This window comes from Xiphophorus hellerii, chromosome 3, assembly GCF_003331165.1.
Source record: "Xiphophorus hellerii strain 12219 chromosome 3, Xiphophorus_hellerii-4.1, whole genome shotgun sequence".
NCBI lineage: Eukaryota > Metazoa > Chordata > Actinopteri > Cyprinodontiformes > Poeciliidae > Xiphophorus > Xiphophorus hellerii.
The window spans coordinates 414,456-440,586 of record NC_045674.1 but is presented as its reverse complement, the minus strand read 5'-3'; the positions used below and the strand labels follow the sequence as shown (position 1 = coordinate 440,586).

The following is a 26,131-nucleotide window of genomic DNA, read 5'->3' as shown; positions in this document are numbered from 1 at the left end:
AGGAAGTGAATGTTGTCACATGACTGATGGTATCGTCCAATCAGAGGACAGAACCCGGGTCCAGTCCAGACCCGGATCAGAGTCGCCTACCTGGGTTCAACGTGGTGCTGATGACATCACCGGGCGTGTTCATGTGACCCGTAGGGGCGGAGTCAGCGACAGGCGCAGGAAGCTCTGGTCTCTGACTTCCTGCCTGGAGAAGAGGAGCAGGAGGTTCTACAGGTTCTGTTCACCAGAACCTCCATCGTTGTTCTGGTTCTGGTGAAACAGAACCAGCTGGTTCTGATCTGGCTGCAGACCCTGTAGAGCTGGTTCTGTTGGTTCTGACCCGGATCAGTCTTCACTCACCGTTCCCTCTGCAGCAGCCGGACCAGCTGGTTCTGTGGTTCTGGTTCCGGTCAGGTTGCTGTCTGACTCCGCCCCTCCAGGATCCGCCTCCTGTGATTGGTTGAACGTGGACCAGAACCAATCTGCCTCCAGGTCCGCCGGGTCGGACCAGGTCGGGTCGGGCCCGTCGAACAGAGGCGGGCCCTTGAGGGCCTCCGGGTGGTCGCCGGGCCCCCGCGTCCGGCCGAACGGCGCCGGCCTTCCCAGGGACCGCAGCAGGGAGCGGGCCGGACGCTGCAGGAAGGCCAGAACCGAGTCGGCGCCGGGCCGGACCCGGGGCCGGCAGTCGGCCCCCTGCTGGCAGCTCAGGACGTAGCAGCGGCCCTTAAAGCGCCAGGCCAGGTCGCAGTCCGGGAGGTCGCAGCACGCCGCCACGCACAGCTGGAGTGACGCCGCGGCCGGGACGCGCACGATGCCGCTGCTGTCCGCCGCCGGGGAAACCACGGCCTCCGGGAAGGTCGCCCCCTGCCAGCAGGGCGGCGCCACTGCAGCTGCAACACAACCAGCAGAGGAAGTGAAGGACTGGACCGGGTCGTTCATCTGACTTCATGTTACTGAGCCTGAAACAGGAAATCAGTCTGAAAGGTTTCAGATGCTTTTATTTTGAAGGTTCTGCCTGAAATCTAAAACATTCTTCTACCACGAGCAGCAGAACCTTCTGGGTCCAAACCTAGTTCTGATTGGTTAAACAGAACCTTTAGGTCCAAGTTCTCCAGAACCAGACAGAACCAAACTAACCAGAAGTGAATGAGCGTGGGCGTGTCTTTCTGCTCTCTGATTGGTCAGAAAACAGGAAATGGGAGACAAACATCGCTGCATGGAGAAACTGGTTAAATCCATGAAATTCTGAATGTTTTACCGGGTCAGAACCATGATTCCTCTGTGCTGAAAAGAATCTGGAAGATCATCGATGAGAAACTAAACCAGTAAAAATCCTGAAAGTTTTTACCTTCCATGATGTGAAGCAGCAGCAGCAGAACTGGTTTCCTCCACATGGTGGCGCTGTGTGGCTCCGCAGCCTGAAAACAAACAGCAGCTGGAAGGAAACCGAATAACCAGACATTGTTTTTGTATTTTATTGGATATACAAGAATAACAACACGTCAATAACAAACGTTACAAAAACCAAATATCAACTCCTGCTGTTACAAATCACAATTAGGAACAAAGTACTAAAATTAGGGAAAAATAAATCAATTAAATTAATAGGAGGGGTCTAACTGAAAATCCTCCATTAACTCAAACAATTTAATTGCGTTTAAACTCTGCATCTTTCTCAGAAATCTTTTAAAAAAGGAAAGTTCATTTTTGACAGCAGAGATTGAGAGAAAACATTTTGCATAGCGACATTTATGGATATATTTGGCTACAATAATTAGAACATTGACTAAAGACTCCACATGTTTTTCTTTCATTAATAAACTGAACTGAATATTTAGTAAAGAAATAAAATCCACATTTATTGTTTTAGAAGACAGAAGTTATGAAGTTGATCCCATAAGTTTAATACTTCTTTACATTCGTAAAACAAATGTTTAGTTGTTTCCAACCACAATTCTCAACATTAATATTAAATCTCTCTCTTAAGAACTCATTTGGAGGATATATGTTATTAATTTTTGGTGCCTGCTATAGCAATGCATGGCAGTTCCCACCACTCGTGCCGCTGCGTTCCCCCTCACAATATACATGTCAAAACGTGCAGCTCGATCCCACGAGGGGAGATATTACTTTTGTTGCCATTTGGAGTAACTGTGCCGACATAAGTAATGAAAAACGAGCCAAATTCAACTCAAAACAAAAGTCTGACACAAAACAGTGTCAGTTAGAGTCAAGATAGACAGAATTTAGTCGGCCCCTCTGAGCTGCTGTCTAGAACCACAGTGATGGAGGAAAACAGAGTTTTAGAAATATAGAAACAGCATCTTGACAGAATACAGACAAGATGGCAGAAGAACAAAGAAAACCTGATACCTTCATGAAACCTGATACCCTAAACTGACTGTCGAAATGAGAGCGTCACATACTAAATAATAAAATAAAACATAATAAAAGCCTTCATATTTTTCACAACAGGTAATTGCTGTTTTGGGCTTTATATGACTGGTTTAACCCAACCACTGTTACACATGGGGTCATTGTGGCCCTCAGGGACGGCTGGTATAAGTGAGCTGGTAGGGCTAAGCCCTCCCTGACATTTACAATAAAGTTGTTAAAATAAACAACTTCAAATTAAATACATTTTAGAATTAATGTATCACAGTTTGTTAAATTGTCAAACCGCCTGGGGAAAATCCCAGGGTCTTTATAAAGGACTAACTTCAGACGGCCCGTTCAGGTTACTGTCTGTCACCGCCAGGAATGACTGACCGGCGTCCAGCCACGCCCCCTCAGGGCCAGCCACGCCCCCTCAGGGCCAGCCTGGGCCACAGGATCCATCCAATCAGGATGGACTATCCTCGAGCTCGAGTGTGTGTGGGCGTGGTTTGGCGTAGACTGAGAAATATTAGCATAAACAAGGTGGATTATTTGGCCTTTTTGCTTCCCAGAAAAGTCGTCAGAGTGAGTTTCTCTTTAAATAAGGTAGGCCTCATTTAAAATATATTGTATCTTGTTTCATTTTATAAGTGGGATTGTATGGAAACACGTTGCTACAGAAACACATTGCTACAGAAACGCCTTGCTACAGAAACTCGTTGCTACAGAAACGCCTTGCTACAGAAACTCGTTGCTACAGAAACGCCTTGCTACAGAAACGCCTTGCTACGCGTTGCTACAGAAACACGTTGCTGCAGAAACGCGTTGCTACAGAAACACGTTGCTACAGAAACGCGTTGCTACAGAAACGCGTTGCTACAGAAACGCGTTGCTACAGAAACGCATTGCTACAGAAACGCATTGCTACGCGTTGCTACAGAAACACGTCGCTACAGAAACACGTCGCTACAGAAACACGTCGCTACAGAAACGCGTTGCTACAGAAACACGTCGCTACAGAAACGCATTGCTACAGAAATGCATTGCTACGCGTTGCTACAGAAACGCGTTGCTACAGAAACACATTGCTACAGAAACGCGTTGCTACAGAAACGCGTTGCTACAGAAACGCGTTGCTACAGAAACGTATTGCTACAGAAACACGTTGCTACAGAAACGCCTTGCTACAGAAACAAATTGCTACAGAAACGCGTTGCTACAGAAACGCGTTGCTACAGAAACGCATTGCTACAGAAACGCATTGCTACGCGTTGCTACAGAAACACGTCGCTACAGAAACGCGTTGCTACAGAAACGCATTGCTACAGAAATGCATTGCTACAGAAACGCATTGCTACGCGTTGCTACAGAAACACGTCGCTACAGAAACGCGTTGCTACAGAAACGCATTGCTACAGAAATGCATTGCTACGCGTTGCTACAGAAACACATTGCTACAGAAACACGTTGCTACAGAAACGCATTGCTACAGAAATGCATTGCTACGCGTTGCTACAGAAACACATTGCTACAGAAACACGTTGCTACAGAAACGCGTTGATACAGAAACGCATTGCTACAAAAACAAATTGCTACAGAAACACGTTGCTACAGAAACACGTTGCTACAGAAATGCGTTGCTACAGAAACGTATTGCTACAGAAACGCATTGCTACAAAAACAAATTGCTACAGAAACAAATTGCTACAGAAACACGTTGCTACAGAAACACGTTGCTACAGAAACGCATTGCTCTCATGCAGGAAGAAAACATTCAGAGCGCTATCACGTTGCAACGTGATACGTATCTTGTTTGACTTGCTGCTCAACAGGTGGTTGTTCTGAATGAGGAGGGGAAGGAGGACACATTCAGTCATGAGTTGATTCCAGAATCTTTTAAACGCAGGATGATGGGATGTTAGCCTTTCCCATAAAATAAAACTCTCCCAGGTTAGTGCAACATTCCTCCGCTAGACTGAGAAACGGAGTGGATTTCTGACCCCAAACCAGTTTTTAACTCGCCCTCACGCCCACAAATATGGCTTTATTGGTATGAAAGTCGGTCATGACACCATCTCTCTCTCATTGCTGCTATTACTGAGTGAGCTACAGATATGAATCGCGGTACTATCAAGGACAACAAATAGCCCTCTCACACATTTCAAACGGTTTACGAATACGTATCACGGTTCCTGAACGGGAAGGAGTTGTTCGGACTGCTTTGTCAAAAACTGACTGGGTGTCTCACAAAGATAAAATTCTTTCTCCACCTCTCTGTCTCTCACATGACAGTTGGCTGAGAGCTGAGCTGCTCTTTAGAACTACAATGATGGCAGACGATCAGAACTACAACATGGCGGAACTCTCACTTACTACAGAGGAGGGATGAGTTGGCAGTTAAGAACTACAATGATGGAAGGTTTGAACTACAGACATGGCAGAATGTTTTGTTCATTTTATAACTGATTTTACCCAACCACTGTTACTCATAGGATTAGTATAGCCATTTAAAATGAAGCTTACTGAAAATTTCAAAATAAACAAATAATTAACATTAGCACAAACATTAGCATTTCACTGTCCCCCCCTAGTGCACTGCCTGCTTGCTGAGAGCAAGCACAGAATATTTGCCAATGAAAAAGTTAGTGACTGATTCTCCTCTTTTTACCTACACTTAAGTCAAAGTGAAGGTAGCATGTAGCATTAGCCTTGTTAAGAAAAATGATTATTTTTTGGTGTTTAATATAGCCAATATACGACATGTGTAACAGTTATATACAATACTTCTATTTGGAACAGGTCTCGTCTGAGATGCGGAAAGCAGACAAAGCAGGGCCTTTTTTCCTCCCCCTTTTGACAGACACAGCAATAAAATTTACAGTCTGAAAGAGGTTAGAGACTCTTTGGCGCCTCTCCCCGTATCTGGCACGGCCCAAGACGAAGAGGTCCGCCCGTTTGCGTAGATAAAAAACAGACACCTTTGCTATAAATCAGGAAGTCCCAACTTTCTCTGGGGGGCCGAGACAGGGCTCTGATTAGTCGGACAACGGAATGCCTTCTTTGCATATATTAAATAGGGAAACGCCTCTTTGGTTAAAATTTCAGGTCAACACCGGAGAGTGTGAGAGTTTTTTCATCTTTTCTGCACGTGGGCGCCTTTGTCTGTCTTTATGTTCGTTTGTCTTCCCTTGTGTGTCTTATTTTGTGATAAAATGCATATCTCTGTTCCTCTGCAGCTTTGTTGTCGATTGCTTTGTATGAGATTAAACTCCGTGATTTGTGACGTCAACACGTTTTGTTGTTGTTTCGTTTTAGCAGCACGCCGTCGCTACACGTCGCTGCACGGAGAGCGTCACTCGCCAAGGACTCGGAAGATCCCGGGCAAGATTAAAGAGGAAAAGAGCCAAACGTTTTGTCCAAAGCTAGCATTAAATGATCCTCTTTTTTAATAGCCTTTTCCCTAAAAAATCTTTTAGCTCTTTTTCTTATTCTTATCTATTAGCCACATGTAGTATACTGAATGGAGTAAGTCAATGTCAGACCACATGCTAGTGATGCCCATGTGCCGCTGACAGCGTTTAGGCTAATGTTAGCAATTTGGCTTATTTTAACTTGTACGCTAATTTCAACAAACTGAATGGCATAAGTTCATGTTCCTCAACATGCTTGTGACTCTCCACATACTATTGAGTACATTGCAGCTTACTTTAGCATTGATGCTAAGTTGTAGCACCAGAACGTGGGGTTAAAACCGACAGGCACACTTTGGCAGGCCCTTTTAAATTTCTTCAGAAATTTTCTAGTTTTAAAATGTAATTCTTTATATTTAGGAGGAATTGGGAATTTCAAATAATACTATCTAATTTTGACTATCATCAATTTGTAAAAAATTTGTAAGAGAACTGTGATTATGTTATTTATTGAATACTGATTCAAAAACCTGTTTATTATCTCTGATGTCCACAAGCTCAGTTTGAATCTCATGGAGTCTAGGAATAGAGAAATTAGGTAAAAGGTTTTTAACTGACAGAATGAGGACATCAGGGAAACTACGCAAAACTTTCTTATAATTTCTTAGTGAACAATCAGCTCCATACTTCCTGTTCAATTCCTCCAAACTCAGAATTTCACCATTTCCATCCAGTAAATGAGTAACTGACCAGATCTGTTTATTCCACCAATCTTTCATAAATATAGATTTTCTACCACATAGAATGGCTCTGTTGTTCCACAGTGGAACATTATGGGGCTGAAGTTGTGCTGGAACATTAACTTCCATCTGTTGGTGGAAATTAGAGAGTTAAAGGGGAGTTTAGATAATTCAAAATCACATTTCATAACAACTCAATACGTCGTTCGTAATTCAAAAATACGAACGACGGTAAAACAAACCAATAGTGATGTTACGTGATGTGCCGAGGCTTCGAGGCGTGTGTCCAGTAATGGAGGGGGCGTTTCCGTAAAGCGCGTATCGAAGCTTGCTTCATTTAGGGGAGGAGCCGAAAACGATGACGTCCGAAGCCTCGCTGCCCGGCTGTACCACGTGACTGCTTCGGGAAGTGGCTCAGAGTTTGGCGCGGGGTTTGACAGCTTTAGAAACCCCACAGGCTCCATTCAAAATGTGGGTTGTTGTAGGCGAGTTGGGTCAGTTGAGAGAGTGGATAGAGTTTTGATAGTTTGGATAGCAGAGTTTGGATAATGGTTATTTAGTTTGAGACAGTTAGTTTGGTGTTTGGAGAGTTTAGGAGAGAGATAGATAGATAGAGAGAGGGAGGGAGGGAGGGAGGGAGGGAGGGAGATGGATGGATGGATGGATGGATGGATGGATGGATGGATGGATGGATGGATGGATGGATGGATGGATGGATGGATGGATGGATGGATGGAAGATTTAGGAGCGCGAGGACAGGATAGGAGTAGGATGGAGCCGGCGAGAAAGAGGAGGATTTCCCCTATGTGGGAACATTTTGATTTGATAAGCCCTAACAAGGTAAGGTGAACTGAACATTTGCAGATGCATTAGGTTTGCTTATGAGGAACTGTATTTTTCACAGTTTCTTATTTTCTGTAAAGGTGAGGTGTTTATTGTGCTCCAAGGAGTTGGGGTACAATAATAACACCTCATCCATGTAGTGTCAAAAAAGAGAAATCGTGTGAAACCAAAAACTGTGGAGAAATTGTTGTTTCTTAATAAAAATGCATGAAATCATCCAAGTTACACAAGCATTAGCCTATTCACTACCCCTCCCTGGTTCCACAGGCACTTTCACTGTCCTCTGCCTGATTAAGCCCAGGCCATTTTTCTAGAGTCACAGAAAAACTTTATTACACAACATGCCATATCACATGACACATGACTATTTTGGGAATAATTACACACAGAGGATACATTCAAACAATATTTTATTATACACATATGTGTATACATAATTTATGTAGACAAATGATTTCGTCCTACACCTTTTGTGACGTCATTCCCAAGAGCCATAATAGACAAAAATTCAATGCATCACATGTGTTAAGATACAGCTGGCTGTGATTATACACCTGGCCAGTAGGTGGTTTCGTGTGCACATGAAGCTTCAAGAAATGAACCCTTTCTCGAACCAGTTGGCTCAAGTGGTTCAATGAGGCTTCATCTCACCATCACTACAAACCAAATATGAAAAATAACCCGACATTCAGCAGCAGCAACGTGACTTTATCTGATCTGGCCGGAAAAGCAGTTTCAGCATTTCCGGCCAGATCTTGTGACTCTCCACATGCTATTGAATACATTGCCAAAGGTGGCGCTCTGCTTTAGCGCGCCACCTTTAGCCCCGCCCAGCTGCAGCACAGCGGCAGGAGCTGGAATAAAAATCAAGCATTCATTAAGTTAAAGCGCACAAAACATCGTTAATTAATCAGCAACGACAAATAAAGCATCAATATTTATCACTATTTCGTTCGGCAAATATTAAGAGCAACAAAACCAACATCTGAACACGGATTTATTCCAAATAACGTTTCAGTTAAGAAACTAAACGCGATTTTATTTCTCATATATGAAATAAAACAGTAATATGAGGAGATAAAATCATGGCCGAATTATCAAATACAAATCGGATCTTTTAGTCAAGATCTGATTTAATATTTTCAGTCACAAAACAGTCGCAAAATGAGGAACCTGGAGCGGAACCAGCGGAGCTTCTGCCAACAGTCCGACATTTCCAACCATCGAGAAAACATCCAACCTGCCTCGCGCTCCTGTCGGAGATCCGCAGCGCGTGACGAATGTTGACCCACCTGGAGGAGGAGGAGGAAGAGGACTCTGCTCCGGTTCTCCCGGTTCTCCTCGACCCAGCTCGCTGGTTGTCCAGAACCAGAACCACTCAGCGCATCCCGGAGGAGCGAGAAGACACGAGTCATCCCGAGGCAGAATCACCTGTCCCACTTCCGGTCCGTTCCTACAAAATAAAACATCCCAATAATCCTCATAGGGATGTGGAACCAGAACCAGAACCAGAACCATCACATGAGTATGGGTGAACAGAAACAACACCAGGTTTTTTTAAAGTCTTTTATTGACGATTTTCTTAAAAAAGCAACGTTGCCATGGTAACCACAGTCAGATATAAATAAACAAACAGCAAATTTAAATAAACGTCTCCGGGTCAGAACCGGGTCAGAACCGCCAGGAAGGGTCCAGTCCTGAGTTCTTCCTGGGTTCTGGACTGGTTCTGGTTGAATTCTGGTCATGTTCTGTCCTGGTTCTGGCCTGGTTCCGGTCGGGTTCTGGCCTGGTTCTGGCCTGGTTCTGACCTGGTTCTGACCTGGTTCTGGCGGGTATTAAACCAATCAAAACTCTGATATTTTACATTTTCTATCATTTTGCCTCTGAATCGTTCTGCCTCTCATCCCAGGTGGTTCTGATCCATTCTGACCCGTCTAGCCTGATCGGGACATTTGAACCGACTGGACTTTGGAGTGAATCCCAGCTGGTTGGAAAGCAGAACCCTGGATGCATCGCTGAGTTTCTGGTCAATAGAACCGGTTCTGAGGAGTTAAAACGGGTCAGATCCGTTTTTCAGTCTCATCCACAACGTTCCAGTTCAGGAAGCGGATTCCCAGGGGAATATCCGGTTCGGTTCTGGGTTCCCGCTGATGACAATGCGCCTTCCTCTGACTACAGAGCAGCTCCGCAGTCCGGTCCGATCCGGTCGCGCCGGTTGCTTCGGGATCCATAGAGGTTGGTAGGAAATAGGATGCTGTGCCCTCCACCAGGGGGCAGCAGAGAGGCGAAGCGGGTGTTGGTTGCCGGTGGTGCGGTCCGGTCCGGAACCGCTCAGCACTCCAGCGGCGGGTGGAAGCTGCGTCTGCAGTCGACGGCTTTGGTGCTGGGAGGCTGGGCCCGCTTCCTGCGGAGCTGGTCCCGGCCCAGGGAGCTGCTGAGGCGCAGGAACGCCGTCTTGTACTTCTTATCGAATGCAGCTGCAGACAGACATGGGAGAGGATTGCACAGCAGAACTTCCAGAACCTTGCTGGTTCTGATCGGAAAAGCGACCCGGATCGACCAGCAGTCTTACCGACGTGGTCTTTTCCCATCGCCGCCAGCGTCAGGAACAGCATCTCCCGGTAGAGACTCCTGTCGGTCCGGAAAACACAAACATCTGAGTTCAAGCTCAGCATGAATCACCAGAACCGGCGGTCCGAACTCCCACCTCTGGGTCTGTGGCGACCCGGGCTGCTTCTCCAGGGTGTCCAGGAAGAGCGTGATGGCCTTGTGCACCTCGTTCATGCCCACCCAGCGCAGAACCTCCTCCAGGAAGGACAATGTGAACGGGTGGTTGTGCCGCCTCCAGCTGTAGCTCCTCATCAGGGCGCCACCTGGTGGAGGAACACGTTAAAGCGCGGCGGGGACACCGTGTCCTGTGACGGATTGTCCGCCCGCCGTCCTTACTGTGGATCCTCCAGAGGACATAGAGCGGCGGCCACTGGTCGGTGTCGGGGCTCAGCGTGTCCCAGAGGAGCCGGACCCTCACCGCAGAGTTCTCCGACTGGAAAAACCAAGACAAGCTGTTAACGAGTCCGGAGGCGCCCCCTGGTGGAGGCCCCTGAAAAACCATTATATTCAGGTGCTTTCCTGGACTTGAGCCCTTCCAGAAACTACGGGTTCTGTGTTCAGACACCAGAACCTTCTTAAGCGAATGAGTTCATGTTCGCAGTATTTGAGTCTCCCAACATGAACTAGTTCTTTCGAGTCACCTGAGTGAAGTGGCTGACCAGCGGCGAGCTCCGGACCAGCTGCAGCAGGTTGCTGGGCAGGCCGAGCCGCTGGAAGTACCAGACCAGGTTCCAGAAGATGATGGAGTGGCTGTCCAGAAACTGAGGCTGGGCCAGAACCGACTCTCCCTCGTTCTCCAGCAGACTCTCCAGCTCCTTCCTCAGAACCAGAGGGCTCAGGTAGGCCACCGTCACCTGAGGAGTCCCTCCCACCGACGACACCTGGAAAGAGGGCGGAGCCTGTCAGCAGTGAGGAGGGACGCAGCGCTGGCGGCGGCGGGCGGCGTTACCGTGGTGGCCTTGCTGGTCTCGGAGTAGGTGCTGGTTTCAGAGCTGGAGTCGTCGCTCAGTCCGTTGCACTGGGGCCGCTGGGACGCCTCGTGACCACTAGGGGGCCTCACGGCGCTCTCCACCTCGTCCTCCAGGTTCATGGTGGAGCGCTCCGCGCTGAGAAGGAGCAAGAGCAGAACCAGTGACGCTACAGAACCAGGAGCGTATGAGCGTCCGGTCGGCTGGTTCTGTACCTGCTGACAGGCCCCGGGTCGCAGATCTCTGCGTTCAGGAACGGGACGAAGGAGGCGGCGCAGAACGGGCAGGACGAGTTCAGGTTGGAGTCGTCCGAGGTCCAGCCCGCCATGATCTCCTCGTCGTACACCAGAGAGTTGCAGCTGCGGCACAGCGAGCAGCTGGACATCAGAACCTGGACACAAACACACTGTGAGGTCCAACTCGGACGAGACTGCCTCACCGACCACACCGACGGAGCTACCTCGATTCCCGCCCCCTCCTGGTTGGCGTCCCACGACTTGCGCAGAGGATACACCGTGGTGGGCGTGTCCGACAGGTCCAGGTCACTTCCTACCGACAGTGAGCTCTGAGGAGAGATTCCTGGTTATTCCTAGACATCCAGAACTATAGGGAAACATCTCAACAAGATCTGGACAGCAGCCCCTGGTGGAGGACGCTGGATCTGCAGCTCATCGCCTTCAACAGGAACATGCAGTCACCTCTGATGTGGCGTTCACCAGCCGCTCCTTTGCCTTTAGCAAACTTTCAGGCCCCTGGGACTTCCTGGACTGCCTCTGATCTGACACTTTCCGACCAATCCCTCCTCCGGACCGGCGGTTTTCCACGCTGGCGGCGCGCCGGACCGACGCTCGGTTTTTGGTCGGTGTGAGGAGCTGCTGCAGTTTCCCTGCCAGGCCTCCTCGGCTCGGGGACGACACGTGGTTGGAGTTCTCGTCTACGGTTCTGGCCTTGTTCTTTCCACCAGAGCTCCCGGATCTGTCGGATCTACAGTCGGAACGTGAATCCTGTCAGATCGGTCGGAATAAACTCGGAAAACCCGGCAGAACAAACACACCGACCTGCTGAGCCTCGGTTCACATCTGCAGTCCAGCTCCGACTCGGTGTAGAAGGTGGAAAGGCAGACCTGACTGCGCCGCACCACGACTCCCCCAGGGGGCGCTGCAGGCGGAGCGGAGGCTTCTCTCCGTCCCAGCGGGGGCTTCCGTTGGACCGTGTCCCCGTTTGTCCCGGAACCGTGGAGGACGGGGGACTTCTTACAGACTTTGAGCTCTGAGGGCAGAAAGGGCTTCAGGTCAGCTCTGAGGGAACCAGCTAACGAGCTAATAGTGGAGCTCATTTTTAGTAGCTAAACGGCTAGCATATCTGATGCTCAAAATTAGTGCCTCAGTGTTAGCGCAGCTAGCTTTCTAGCTAGCAGTGCTCACCACTGACTGTGGGCGTCTTCATGCTGCTCAGGCTGGAGCTCTTCACCAGCGACCCGGTCAGAGACTCGTGACTCGAGCTTTCGCTCAGGCCGCTCCAGCTGGACTGACGAATCAGAGCGGACTGTGGGCGGGGCTTCTGATCGAGCTCCATCATGGCTCCTGGGATGGAAACAGAGATCATCTTCATCACCTTCATCGCGTAGAGCAGTGACGCGTTTATCCTGCAGGACGAACTACGAGACAGCTGACCTCTGGAGCCCACAGAACCACTCTTCCGCCGCCGTTTGATTGGCTGCCTGAACTGAGCCACGGCCAATAGAACGTTCCGTAGCTTAGCCCAGCGGAGACGGCCGCCCTGATTGGTCGAGGGCCACTTACACTCCAGCACAGCCTGATGAGGGAAAACAGCTGTCAGCCCGAAGCTTTATGGTGTGTGTGTTTGTTTGTATGACCTTATGAGGCCCGAAGCCTGGTCCCCACGAGGGGAGACGCTGTTTTTGGGTCAGGGGTCAGATTTAGGACTAAGGTGTGAATTGAGTTTTGGTTGGTTAGGATAAGAGTTTAGAAATGAATGGAAGTTAATGGAAAGTCCCCACAAAGACAGCTGCGCAAATATGTGTGTGTGTGTGTGTGTGTGTGTATGTGTAGGTGTGTGTGTGTGTGTGTGAGACCTTGTTGTAGTATCCGTAGGTGATGGTGTTGGGCGTGATCCCGGCCTTCTTCATCTCCAGCAGGACTCTGACGGCGAGGACCGGCTGGCCGTACTGACCGCAGAGCTGCATCAGGATGCGGTAACACACCTGACACACACAGCGGAGTTTCTGTTACTGGCGGCGAGCCGATCCGGCCCGGTCGGCGCTCCGGCCCGGCGGGTCTCACCTCGTCGGGCAGCACCACCTTGCGGGTCTCCATGTGCCGGAGGACGTCGTGGGCGGAGTGCAGGGCGCGGACCTTGGAGCCTTCGGCCCGGACGAAGGTGGGCAGGTAGATGAACCACAGGCCGTAGCAGTGACCCAGCAGGCATTTGGACCACATGTCCGGAACCGCCGAGTACTTCTGGGCCCGCTTCTGGGCCACCTTGATCTCCTGCAGACACACAGGGGTTCTGTGAGTCCATCAGAACCAGAACCTGGTTCTGGTTGGGTCACCGGCTGGTGAAACACAGGTTCTGGTCCTAAAGCGCCCCCTGCTGCTGCTTCTGGGGTCTGCAAGAAAAACAGGACTGTGATCCATCCAACCGTTCATCCATCCATCCAACCGTTCATCCAACCAACCGTTCTGATCCGACCCGTAGAACCTTCCTCTGACCCAGCAGAATCGTTGTTTCCAGAACCGCTGACTGGAAACCGGGTCAGTCGGTTCTGAAGAATGTGCTGCCACATTCTCCACTAAAATCAACACATGAAACTACAGGAACCTCTCCATCAGGGCAGTTTGGACCTTGTTGGACCAGAACCGGGTCAGAACCAGGCCGGCTACCTGCTTGGTGCGGCGGGGGGCAGGGCTGCTGGGGGCGCTGCCTCTGGTCGGGGCGCGCAGCGGGTCCTGCGGTCGGTCGAACAGCTCCGCCGTCAGCCTGGGGAACGTCTCGTAGCTGTTGGACGAGAGACGCGTCAGGTCACACGGCGCCTGGTTTGTTGGCTCCGCCCCCTGGGGGACGAGCCTCACCTGTAGCGGGCGGGGCACTCGGCGCCATCGGCCTCCTGCGGCTCCTCGGGCGGCATGATGAAGACGGTGTGTTCGCCGCCGCCGTTCTCGTCCAGGTCGATCAGCCGCACCTCCTCCGGCTTCTCCACGTCCACCTGGGGACCCAAAGGTCAGCGGGTCAACAGGTGGTCAACGGAAGGTCACGGGGCCAAAAGAAGGAAACGATTAGACCTCTGACCTTCTGGACGCACTCGTCGAAAAACTCGAGGCAGGCGTGGCGGTCACTGACGAAGGAGCATTCCTCGATGAACTGGGTGAACATCTGGGTCCGGCTCATCTGGGCGTACAGCTTCTGCTGGCTCCGGTCCCGAGACTTCAGGAAGCCTGCGGTCACAGGGTCAAAGGTCGTTCAGGGTCAGAGACTGCTGCTCGACTGCTGAGGCAACATCGCAGAACAGCACAGTATCATGTGAAAGTCTGATATTTCTAACCAGTAGTCCTGGAAATGAAATATTTTATCATGACCTGAAATCCATAAAGCATCTTAGCATATGATGAAAATATGAGTCTGTTGACGTCTGCTTGGCATGTTGAGTTATTTACAGATTCTGAGTGTCGAAGCTTTCTAGTGACGTCAGACACATAAAAACTAGCTGTTCTTTACTGTTATGTGCATTAATAACATTTAGGGCTCTTTGTGATTTACAAGCACAATTAAAGAAAAATAGACTAGAGTTGATTTAACAGAAAAATCATTTTCTGCTCCATTAGATATAAAAATAATAAAATATAAATATTTTAGCCAGTTTTCCATCATTATTTTTAACAATCCTTTGGTAAGCTAACTGCGGCGTCGCACTTTAAGCTGACGTCACAGCAAATGAACGGTCGTTTACTTGCAGTACCTGGCGGACCACTAGGGGGCGGCCGCGGACCACCAGTCCGGGGAATCTCAACCTGTGACTGGTCTAGAAGAGTCTTTCTTAAACTGTGGCTCCCCCTAGTGGTGCACAAGGTGCTGCATGGAAACGACTGTTTCCATGGAAACGACTGTTTATTTGCTGAGACTCGCACGGTTGGCTTACTAAAAGATTATATTTAACAATAATAATGGATAAGAACCTTAATATGCTGGTGGAAAGAAACATTTTGCTTTGGGATAAATAAAGTTTTGTTGGATTTTAAAGCAGGAATATTTTCCATTTCTCTGTAAACCTGTATTGTTTCTAGAACAGAATTATGATACATAGCATCATGCCTGTGCTGACAGTGAGGAAGGTGAGCAGTCTGCAGCAGAACCTTCCTGCAGAGACTGGAGCGTGTTTAGAGGAGAGCGCACCCTGCAGGTTGAACAGGGAGCTGCAGTCAGTGGTGGTGTCGGACGGCGCCTGCGTGATGGGCAGCAGGAAGGCGCGGTAACCCCGCAGCAGGCAGCTCATGAAGCGCAGGAAGGCCTCCTGGATCTCCAGCTCCAGCTGCTTCTGCCGCCGGTAGATCTGGTCGTAGTCGGTGAGCAGGAACTCCAGCGTCGCCTCCTCCTGGCCGGGGCTGCAGACTGCAGGAAGAAGCACAGCGTGACCCCTGACCTCTAGCAGCTCTCCTGACGCGCTCAGTGGCCACTCACTCTTCTCCAGGGTCCGGTGCAGGTTGGTCAGCGTGATGAACAGCGTCTTTCCGTGCTTCCTGGGTAGCGATCGCCACGACAACGGCTTCTTATCCTCTGACCTGCAGGGATCCGAACAAGAGCAGCCGATGAGCTCCTCGTTAGCGGCCGCAGAAGCTGCAGCGACTCGGACTCACTGGAAGACGGTGTTGGTGTCCAGGTCGACGCAGACGACCTCTGGCGGGGGGTCGTAGAGGTCAAAGTAGCTGGAGTGAACGCCAACGATGAAAGGCATGGGCGCCAGCAGCACGTCGGCCATCTGCAGCGGGCACAGAGGGATGTAGGGGCAGAGCCAGCGCAGCGGGAAGGTCATCTGCACACACAGCGAGAGCCAAACATCTGCAGCTTCAGTCAGAATAACAGACTTTAGTCATAAATTAGCAGAAATGACTTCAACAAGTCAGAGGTTCTGCTGAGGGCCAGAAGACCAAAACTTTGAGTCCAACTTCTTTAGTTCTGTTTATGATGGTGTCGTGTGATATCTTTAATAATGCAGCATAATCCAGAGAATAAATGTCTGCCACAGTGTAGAGCAAAGGTCTTCAACAAGGAGGTCATGACATTTCTGATTAATTTGACATTTTTTCGATATCTTTTTAAAAATTGATAAAATGATAAAACTGATAAAATGAGGTGTGAAACACATTTTATTTTATTGATAATTTACCAGAATTAAAAGGAAGTGAAAGTATGAACTGATGTGTCGTACCGACGTGAAGAAGGGCACAGAGAGTAAAAATTCTCCGTCTTATTTTAGTTCATTGCAAGTTATTAACGTCGTCTAAGCACATGAATGTGATTCCCATAAAGTCTTTATCATCTACCTGTCATGGTTTGAGTTTCCTGTGTGTTTATTTTTCAGTTTCTTTGTCTCTGAGTCTCCATGTTGTCCTGTCTGCCCTTGATTATTCCCAGGTGTCTCGTTCCCTGATTACCTCTTGTGTATTTAGTGTCTCTGTCGGGTCCTCCTCGTGTCAGTCTAGTTTCCAGTTGTCACCTGTTGTGTACATTTCTCTGCGCTTCTGTGTTCTGGACTTTTGGATTTGCATCCTATTAAATCATCTATTTCATCTGTACCTGGGTCTGCTGCCTCTGCCTCACCACCACTCATGACCCTACCGTTTATTATCCCATCAACCAGTTTTATGTAGACGATGATTTGAGAGTGAAATTAAGTGTCCTACTGGGTTAGCGTTTTGGCGCCAGCATGCTGGTTACCCCACTAGTTTAGCAGCCAAGTGCAAAACTAGCATTTTTCCACACTAATGCATAATTGTGAATTCACTAAAAATTCATAAAAATTGTTAAAAACATTGGGCTTCAGTGATGCTAACTCCCATGTGCAGCTGGCAGTACCAGCTGCAGCCTCAGCCTAACTTGATGTCAGTGATCAAGAAACAAAATATCACATCTGTCATACATGAGTGCAAAGGACCCAGGTTAAGAACTGTCCCTCAACTGCAATATTTCTGAATAAATAACATATTTAGCTTTTAGAACCAGAACTGGCTCCTCCAGGTCTGCTCAGTTCCAGGTAGCAGACCCGACCCGGTTCTGTTTCAGGAGGAGGGCGGAGTCTTACAGAGACGAGGGCCTCGCTGACGGAGGTCAGGACGTCGGGTCGCAGCGAGTGCAGCAGCAGCTTGTGTTCGGTGAGGACGGCAAGCAGCAGTGTGCAGGAGTTCTCTGGACCCAGGTTCTGGAGCAGCTTCAGGAAGCTCGCACCGCTGCCCCACACACACACACACACACACACACACACACACACACACACACAGCATAAAAATCACAACAAAACGACTCAATCAGGCGAGTCTCTGAGAAATTAAAGGAACAGTTCAACATTTGATCTGAGAGTGTTTACTGAGGTTTGGTGTTCCTCAGGGTTTCTGTATCTGAACCAGTCACACTCACCTGAGTGGGAGTGGGGAGGAGACCGGCTGGCAGAGCAGCAGGTTGTCGTACGGAGAGAGCTGCAACACAGATGGGAAAATTAAATCATGAAGGGAGCTGAAGGATTCCCCGGAGGAGCTGGAACAAGTGGCTGGGAGAGGGAAGTCTGGGCCTCCCCTCTTAGGCTGCTGACCCCGCGACCCCGGATAAGTGGAAGAAGATGGAGAGACGGATGGATGGACCTGAAGTCTGTTGGGAATTCAGGTCCAGACAGAGGAGTGACCGGTGGAGCAGATCTCTATCTGAGATCAGGCAATATCCTGATGATACTGAGTTATATCCAAGGTCTCGTCTGGTTTTTATTTATCTAGTCTCTCATCCACAGTTGAAACTTTTCTGGTATCGGTTGCCGGGTTCACAGGTGTGTTTGGGTTTGACTTTTACCTGAACGAGGATCCGCGGACGCTGAGGGGAAGGGAACGGAACGTTGTGCATGAAGCTGGAGATGTGTCTGCAGAGACAGGAACAAAGACGAGTAAAGACAGAGAAGAAGAAGAGATGCAAAGAACTTTTTTATCTGAAAACACGGCTGAGTGGAAAGGAAGGATTCAGACTTCTCGAGCGGCAGGACGTGCGGCCCGGAGATGGAGTATCTGTAGATGAAAGTGAGGAACTTCTGGAAGACGGTGAAGAAGGGCCAGTGGGACAGGACGCAGATGCTCTTCTTGGCGTGGAGACTGCGGCTGGTGATGGGCCGGCGGTCCACCACGCTGAGCAGGCCGAGCCGGACGTTCTGCCGCTCGGACAGAAGATCCCTGGAAAACGACTCGTAGAACTGGATGGCAGCGCCGTAGACCTGCAGGACAGAGATGGTGTTACTCAATGCTGGCGTTCTCTGCCTCTCTGGTCCATTTAGTCTAACCGCAGCAACCGTCTCTGGACCCACCTTGTCTCCGGAGGCAGACGTGAGGACAAAGGTGGAAAAGACGGGCAGCTGGTACTTGGAGTTCAGCGGCCAGCTCTCCACCGTGACGCCCATCGGCAGACAGAAGACCGGCACCGACTCGGGAAGAGGGAACGCCTCCAGGTCCTCCTCTGGATACCGGCTGATCAGACCTGCAGAACACAGAGGGTTGGATCAGCAAGGCCGGGCTGCTCAGAACCTGAGAGTACAGAGAGGATCTCTCTGCTTCATGAAGTGATTTCTGTCCAAAAACACCCTGATGTATGAAGTTCTCCTGGCTTCTGGAAGCTTTTCTTTGGACTCTGGCTGTTATCCAGTCTGGGAGCTTAAAGTTCGGTGGTGGGCACACTTCTGCTAATCTGCTAATATTTAGCTTAGCACTTTTTGCAGAACCTGTATTTTTGGTAATACCATGCTGGAATAACATTTTAGCGTTAGTGGATCTAATATTTATGATTAGCACATTAGTGTTAGCAACTTAGCACAGCTAACTCTTAAGTTATTGATTCCCACCAATGATGTCATTATTATTTGAAAACCTGGCTGCTAGGAACCGGACTGTGAACCCAAACCCGGATCTCGTCCATCTGAAGCTTCTCTGGTACAACAGGAAGTAACTGAGCGCCGACTCACCGGCTTCGAACACCAGGGCGTTGGCTTTGGCCACGGCTCTCTTGTAGCACACGTGCAGAGCTGGACCCCACTGCAGAAACAGGAGCCATTAGTATTCACACCCTCAGAACCGGTCCGGACCACCACCGCTACTCACCATGCCCGTGTTGAGGTTCTTGTCAACCCGACAGAATGTGTGCGGCGCCACCTCCCCCTTGCCGGGCATCAGCAGGGCGATGTCGGTGACGCCTAGCGTGTGCAGGCCCTGCGAGTCCAGGGCCCGGCGGTACATGAGGAAGACCCGGTGGGCCGTGGGGGCGCCGCCAGAGCTCAGGCTGGCCGAGCGGCTGTAGGGCGTGGTCTCGATGACGTACCAGCCCTGCTTCGGCTTCTCCTTACCCTCATACAGAACCCTGCGGATCAGAACACACAGGGACGGCCTCAGCAACACGGCCACTAGGTGGCAGCAAAGCCGCGCTGTTTCTTTAAAACCACTAGGTGGCAGCAAAGCCGCGCTGTTCCTTTAAAACCACTAGGTGGCAGCAAAGCCGCGCTATTCCTTTAAAACCACTAGGCGGCAGCAAAGCCGCGCTGTTTCTTTAAAACCACTAGGTGGCAGCAAAGCCGCGCTGTTTCTTTAAAACCACTAGGTGGCAGCAAAGCCGCGCTGTTCCTTTAAAACCACTAGGCGGCAGCAAAGCCGCGCTGTTTCTTTAAAACCACTAGGTGGCAGCAAAGCCGCGCTGTTTCTTTAAAACCACTAGGTGGCAGCAAAGCCGCGCTGTTCCTTTAAAACCACTAGGCGGCAGTAGTGCCGCGCTGTTCCTTTAAAACCACTAGGTGGCAGCAAAGCCGCGCTGTTCCTTTAAAACCACTAGGTGGCAGCAAAGCCGCGCTGTTTCTTTAAAACCACTAGGTGGCAGCAAAGCCGCGCTGTTTCTTTAAAACCACTAGGTGGCAGCAAAGCCGCGCTGTTCCTTTAAAACCACTAGGTGGCAGCAGTGCCGCGCTGTTCCTTTAAAACCACTAGGTGGCAGCAAAGCCGCGCTGTTCCTTTAAAACCACTAGGTGGCAGCAAAGCCGCGCTGTTTCTTTAAAACCACTAGGTGGCAGCAAAGCCGCGCTGTTCCTTTAAAACCACTAGGTGGCAGCAAAGCCGCGCTGTTCCTTTAAAACCACTAGGTGGCAGCAAAGCCGCGCTGTTTCTTTAAAACCACTAGGTGGCAGCAAAGCCGCGCTGTTCCTTTAAAACCACTAGGTGGCAGCAGAGCCGCGCTGTTCCTTTAAAACCACTAGGTGGCAGCAAAGCCACGCTGTTTCTTTAAAACCACTAGGTGGCAGCAAAGCCGCGCTGTTTCTTTAAAACCACTAGGTGGCAGTAGAGCCGCGCTGTTCCTTTAAAACCACTAGGTGGCAGTAGTGCCGCGCTGTTCCTTTAAAACCACTAGGTGGCAGCAAAGCCGCGCTGTTCCTTTAAAACCACTAGGTGGCAGCAAAGCCGCGCTGTTTCTTTAAAACCACTAGGTGGCAGCAAAGCCGCGCTGTTCCTTTAAAACCACTAGGTGGCAGCAAAGCCGCGCTGTTCCTTTAAAACCACTAGGTGGCAGCAAAGCCGCGCTGTTCCTTTAAAACCACTAGGTGGCAGCAAAGCCGCGCTGTTTCTTTAAAACCACTAGGTGGCAGCAAAGCCGCGCTGTTCCTTTAAAACCACTAGGTGGCAGCAAAGCCGCGCTGTTCCTTTAAAACCACTAGGTGGCAGTAGAGCCGCGCTGTTTCTTTAAATCTAATGTTCTCATTGGGGTCAGAAGAGTCAGCTCTGACCTGCTGACGTCCAACCAGACTCAGACCCAGACCCAGAACCAGAACCGGGACCAGGACCAGCCTCAGAACCAGAACCAGAACCAGAACCAGACCCAGAGTGTGGTGACTCACCCCAGGTCCAGGACCGGTGGTTTGTCCCGCCCCCGGCGGTAGCACAGGTAGAGGTGTGGGTTGTTGATGAGGCCGGCGCTCAGCTCGGCCGAGTGGCCCCCCAGGGTCTTCTCTATGCAGGTGAAACCTTCCGGCACTTCCTCCCCCAGACCGCGAGCGATCACCGCCAGGTCCGTCACTGGCTCCGCCGCCCGGACCGCCGCCGCCGCTGCCGCCGGTGAAGAAGAGGAGGAGGAGGAGGCCCGGCCGTCTTCGTCCAGGGACCTCCAGGGCCCGGCGGGGTCCAGGCCCGCCACCACGAAGTAGTCCACCAGCTGGGGACATTTCTCATCCGTCATGCCTCCTGAATGGCCTTCACTGCAGAGTCAGAGGTCAGAGGTCACCAGCAGAGGGTTAAAGCCTCAGTGGAAAATACTTCCTACAATTTTATTAATATGATAAACCCTGAGAATCCTGAAGAGGCAAAACACGGAACGGGATTAGAACTGGATCAGACCAGTTCCAAACCAGGTTGGACCAAGTTCAGTCTCAATCTAGATCAGGTTCAAATTTGGTTTGAACCCGGTTTAGACCAGATGTAAACTAGTCTGAACCAGGTTCAGACTAAAGATTAAACCTGGTTTGAACCTGGTTAGAAACAGGTTTAGACCAGGTTTAATCTAATCCAGTTTCAAACCCGGTTGAGTGATTCCACTGAACCTCCTGTGAACAGATTAATCCAGATTACAGGAAGTCTAGGAATTAAATTCTGTCTGTGACTCTAGATTAACAATCAGCTTCACTTTCTGACAGACTGAACCGGTTCTGGTTCTGCTGAACCAGCCGGTTCCTTCCTGTTGGGCTCAGGTTTGGACCTGTCATCACGGGAAAAAAGGGGTCAAAGGTCAACTGGCAAACAGGAAAAGGCCTGGCAGCCTGCTTCCTGTTCTTTGAGGACTTCCTGTGTGGTTGCCGGTTGCCATGGTGACAGCACATCCGGTTACCAACGGTTCTGTTACCTTCAGTCAGAACCGTAGGAAGGAAAGACCAGCAGAACCGCCAAGTTCTGATCGGATCATCCAGCCCAGATGAACAGGAAGTACTGCAGCAGCTGGTTCTAACCCAAACAGAACCCAGCAGAACCAAACAGAACCCAGCTGGATTCTGAAAACAGTTAAAAACCAGAACCAGATTAAAGTGAGCTCAGACCGGAACCAGAACCGACCCAAACAGCAGAATGGTTTACTGCACTTCCTCCCAGCTGAGCATCAGGTGGGCGGAGCTTGCTGCTCACTTCCTGTTTCCACAGGAAGCAAAAAAAACAAGCTGAGAATAAATGTGATGAAGTCGGTCAGTTTCACATTAGAATCAGAACCAACTGAGAAACTAAACCTTTCAGAACCTCCCGAACTTCTTCAGTCAAGTTTTGTCATCGCCATAGCAACAGCTGATTTCATCACTTCCTGTTTCTGAGCAGATCTAGGAAAACCCGGAGAACCAGATTTCCTCAGAGCACCGGGTCACTTCGGGTCGAACGGGTCGGCGGTGATGATGATGATGATGATGGCAGCGCCGACATCTCCGACCCGGATCGGCCGGCTGGTACCACCGGGCTCAACAGAGGCCGCTTGTCACTGATGGTTGTCATAGCAACGCAGGCAGAGTCACATGACAGCAGCTTTCAGTCAGACGGAACAATGGAGGCTTGACTGGACCAGAACCAGAACCAGAACCAGACAGAGAGAGCAGAAACCCAATAAACACAGAAGCAATGTTTACTTATGGATTTATTTATTATTTACGTTATTTATTTATCTCTTTTGGTTTTTTAATAAATTATTTATTTCAATCTAAGACTGAAATTTATTTTATTTTTTATTTATTATATTTTCTTTCCTTCACATTCAAATATTTCACATGTGAAGTATATTTTACAAATTCAGTAATTATTGTTTCACTTAATGATTTCTATATTTATTCCTGCTTATTGTTTGTAGTTTTATCATTTAGTTTAATTTTTTTACAGTTACCTGGTTTACTAACGAGCCACGTTAATAAAACAGATTTTCTGAAGGAAAAACTCCAGGCGTCTCGTTTGACTCGTCATCAGGCTGAAACTTTTCTAACATCAGACAGACGAGCTGCTCTGGAGGAAATCCTTCCTGCTTTAGTCTCACCTGGTCTGTTACTGTAACGACCTTTGACCTGCTGGACAAATCCTTCGTTTCTGGTTTGGTATGAATGCAGAAGGCAGCAGCCAGAACAAATCCTGTCGTCCCTCCGGTTCTGTTCTCTCCACTGGTCGGTTTTAGGATCGTTGTAAAGTTCTAGTGCCGACCTGCAGAACGTCACATGGCCAGGCTGCTGGTTCTGTAGTAACTAAAAGTTCTGCTGGTTCTGTGGGTCTCCTGGTTGAACTTGTTAAAATTCGTTTATCAGTCAGAGGTTGTTTTTACGGTTTTCTCTCTCAGCTCTGATTTCTGACTGGAGGTTTTTAAAAAGCAACTAAAACATTTTTATTTCACTGTTTCTTATGTTGGTTTTATGTTTTGAAAAGTTTAAGTTTATATTGTAGAATATAGAATTTTATATTACATGACATTTATTTCCATTATATCCTGATGTATTGATGTATCTTTTTTTAAAAACTGAGAAGTGAAACGGACTCATCAGTCTTCATCAGAGTCTTCCTCTCTGAACAGACTGTTGCCGTGGTTACAGGGACAGAACCTGAGTTCTTCCAGAGACACAAACATCACGTCGGTGTCGACCACTTCCTGTTCAGTTGACTCAGAACCGGGTCAGACTGTGTTTCCTTCCACTCAACTTTCCATGAAGAAGTTGCACAGCCTTCCTTAGAGACAGTCAGTGACTGTGTGCTGGTCAGAACCAGAACCAGAACCAGAACCAGAACTCTCTCTTGTTGAATGAAGTGATCTGGGTTTTATTGAAAGCTTCAGTGTTGTTCCTGGGGTGTTTCAAGACTCTGGCCCATCTCAGAGGTTCTGGCCCGTCTCAGAGGTTCCGGCCTGCTTCAGCAACAGGCTGAAAGACGAGGCGCTGAGGCTCCAAATATCTGCCTCTATTTTTATCTGCAGCAGAGATGAGAGGAGCAGCTGCTGCCGGGATGACAGAGCAGAACCAGAACCAGAACCGGAACAGAAACCAACCCGTCTCCATCTGTGGTGTTCAGCAGACCAAGAGCCAGACCTGCTAGTCCACAGAATTACTACTACAGAATTGGATGCTGACTGAATGCTGGTTGGAAGATGGTTGGATGTTGGTTGGATGTGGACTGAATGCTGGTTGGATGCTGACTGGATGTTGGTTGGAAGCCGGTTGGATGTTGGTTGGATGTGAACTGGATGCTGGTTGGATGCTGACTGGATGTTGGTTGGATGCTGACTGGTGATGCCTGGATGTTGACTGGATGTTGGTTGGATGTTGACTGGATGCTGGTTGGATGTTGACTGAATGCTGGTTGGATGTTGACTGGATGCTGGTTGGATGTGAAAATGAATGCTGGTTGGATGCTGACTGGATGTTGACTGGATGTTGGTTGGATGCTGGTTGGATGCTTACTGAATGCTGGTTGGATGTTGACTGGATGTTGGTTGGATGCTGACTGGATGTTGGTTGGATGCTGGTTGGATGCATCGCTGCAGCTCCATCAGCTGATCTGTGTTTCTGGCCCCAGTGCATGCTGGGACGTTAGGGTAGGGTACTAACTCTAACCCTCATCCTGAAATCTCACAGCGTCAGTCTGACCATTCCGGATCCAACCTGATGCACCAGGATCAGAACAGAACCAGAACAGAACCAGGATCCAGCAGGACCAAAACCGGGTCTGTTATCGGAGCGTCGGCGTGTCGGTTCCTTCGGGAACAGACGTGAGTCGACACGTCTGGCAGCCGCAGACAAAACAAACCCAGAGTCGGTCACATGACTCCCAGGAGGGCTGTGATTGGAAGGAAACCTTCAGGAATCTGGATCATCTGGTTTACTCCTGACCCGGTTCTGCTGGACCTGGTCCATGTGCTGATGATTCCTGTGAACAGCTTCCTGGTTCTCCACCTCAGGGATCAACTCTGGAAAACCAGAACGCCTGGGAATGCCTGGGAACGCCTGGGAACACCTGGGAACGCCTGGGAACGCCTGGGAATGCCTGGGAACACCTGGGAACACCTGGGAACGCCTGGGAACACCTGGGAACACCTGGGAACGCCTGGGAACGCCTGGGAACGTTCTGCACATTTCACAACAAACCCCAGCTGCTTCTCCACGGAGCTGCATCTGATTCATGAGATGCAGCTCCTCCATCATCCAACCACCCATCTAACCATCATCCAGCATCAGCTCCATGCGGGGCAGCGTGCGGGGCAGCGTGCGGGGCAGCGTGCATGAAAACAGGCCTCAAAACCACTGCAGCAGCCGGCTTCCATCATCGGACAGCCCACGGTGAAGCTCTGGCCGGGCTCTGAAGCAGCTTTCCCGGTCATAGCGGGTCAGAGTCGCTGACCAGCTCCGGAACCACCGAAACGGAAAGGTTAAGGAGAAAGGTTCCGGTACCGGCCAAACATTGGGACCGGATTGGGTTTGTTCCACTGTTTTTAGCGATAATGTTTAAAACTATTATTATTGATAATAGATAATAATAACGATACAAAGCTGCGTGTCAGTCTAGAGGCGGTTAAACATAATTCACCAACAACTCGATCGGGTTGAGGATCATTCAACCCGGATAAAACCCGAACCCACCCCCCTGGTTCCGAACTGCGGCAGGTCCGAACATCACTAAAAACAAGCCAGAGAACTGTCCGACAATAGGCGCATCGCGGTGTCCGTTACCCTCTGTGGCAGTTAGTGGCTAACTGGGAGTCGGACTGGGTCCGGCCCGGTTCGGTTCTGGGCGGTACCGGCTCAGCTGGAGGAGGGAGGACCGTACCTGGATGTGTCAGCTGGTTCGACCCGCAGGTGAGAGGAGGGAGGATCATGGTCAGGTCGATGCCAGCCAGGTTCCGTCCATGTTAGCAGTTCTGGTTTGAGAGGCGGAGAAGAGGAAGAAAAAGAGGAAGAGGGACG

General features: G+C 49.6%; 2 protein-coding genes across 11 annotated transcripts in view; both read right to left on the bottom strand.

Annotated features, from left to right (window-relative positions):
- kiaa0319 (KIAA0319 ortholog) overlaps nt 1-9,676 on the bottom strand; it is a 21,159-nt gene extending 11,483 nt beyond the window's left edge. For 3 of the 10 annotated variants that reach the window (XM_032559520.1, XM_032559513.1, XM_032559515.1), the window contains exons 1-4: nt 8,531-8,968; nt 1,337-1,406; nt 349-878; nt 91-193 (exon numbers count right to left, since the gene is read on the bottom strand). In XM_032559520.1, the coding sequence (XP_032415411.1) occupies nt 91-193; nt 349-878; nt 1,337-1,406; nt 8,531-8,875 (1,048 nt within the window). In that variant the 5' untranslated portion in view covers nt 8,876-8,968. Of the gene's footprint in view, nt 1-90; nt 194-348; nt 879-1,336; nt 1,433-6,570; nt 6,757-7,302; nt 7,311-8,021 lie in introns of all 10 variants that reach the window. The other 7 variants (XM_032559518.1, XM_032559521.1, XM_032559512.1 and 4 more) reach the window with 7 other exon arrangements.
- On the bottom strand, nt 9,152-26,131 carry dennd4b (DENN/MADD domain containing 4B). Its single transcript, XM_032559508.1, has 29 exons — nt 25,995-26,131; nt 21,071-21,427; nt 19,296-19,551; nt 19,160-19,229; nt 18,509-18,678; nt 18,177-18,418; nt 18,007-18,073; nt 17,584-17,642; nt 17,252-17,396; nt 15,807-15,982; nt 15,631-15,731; nt 15,346-15,561; nt 14,245-14,390; nt 14,028-14,161; nt 13,839-13,953; nt 13,239-13,445; nt 13,031-13,159; nt 12,609-12,750; nt 12,360-12,518; nt 11,994-12,204; nt 11,634-11,919; nt 11,396-11,500; nt 11,151-11,326; nt 10,917-11,073; nt 10,609-10,848; nt 10,304-10,400; nt 10,065-10,230; nt 9,930-9,988; nt 9,152-9,834 (listed from the first exon to the last, which is right to left on the bottom strand). The coding sequence occupies exons 2-29, from the start codon at nt 21,406-21,408 to the stop codon at nt 9,689-9,691; spliced, it is 4,515 nt and encodes a 1,504-aa protein (XP_032415399.1). The 5' UTR covers nt 21,409-21,427; nt 25,995-26,131; the 3' UTR covers nt 9,152-9,688.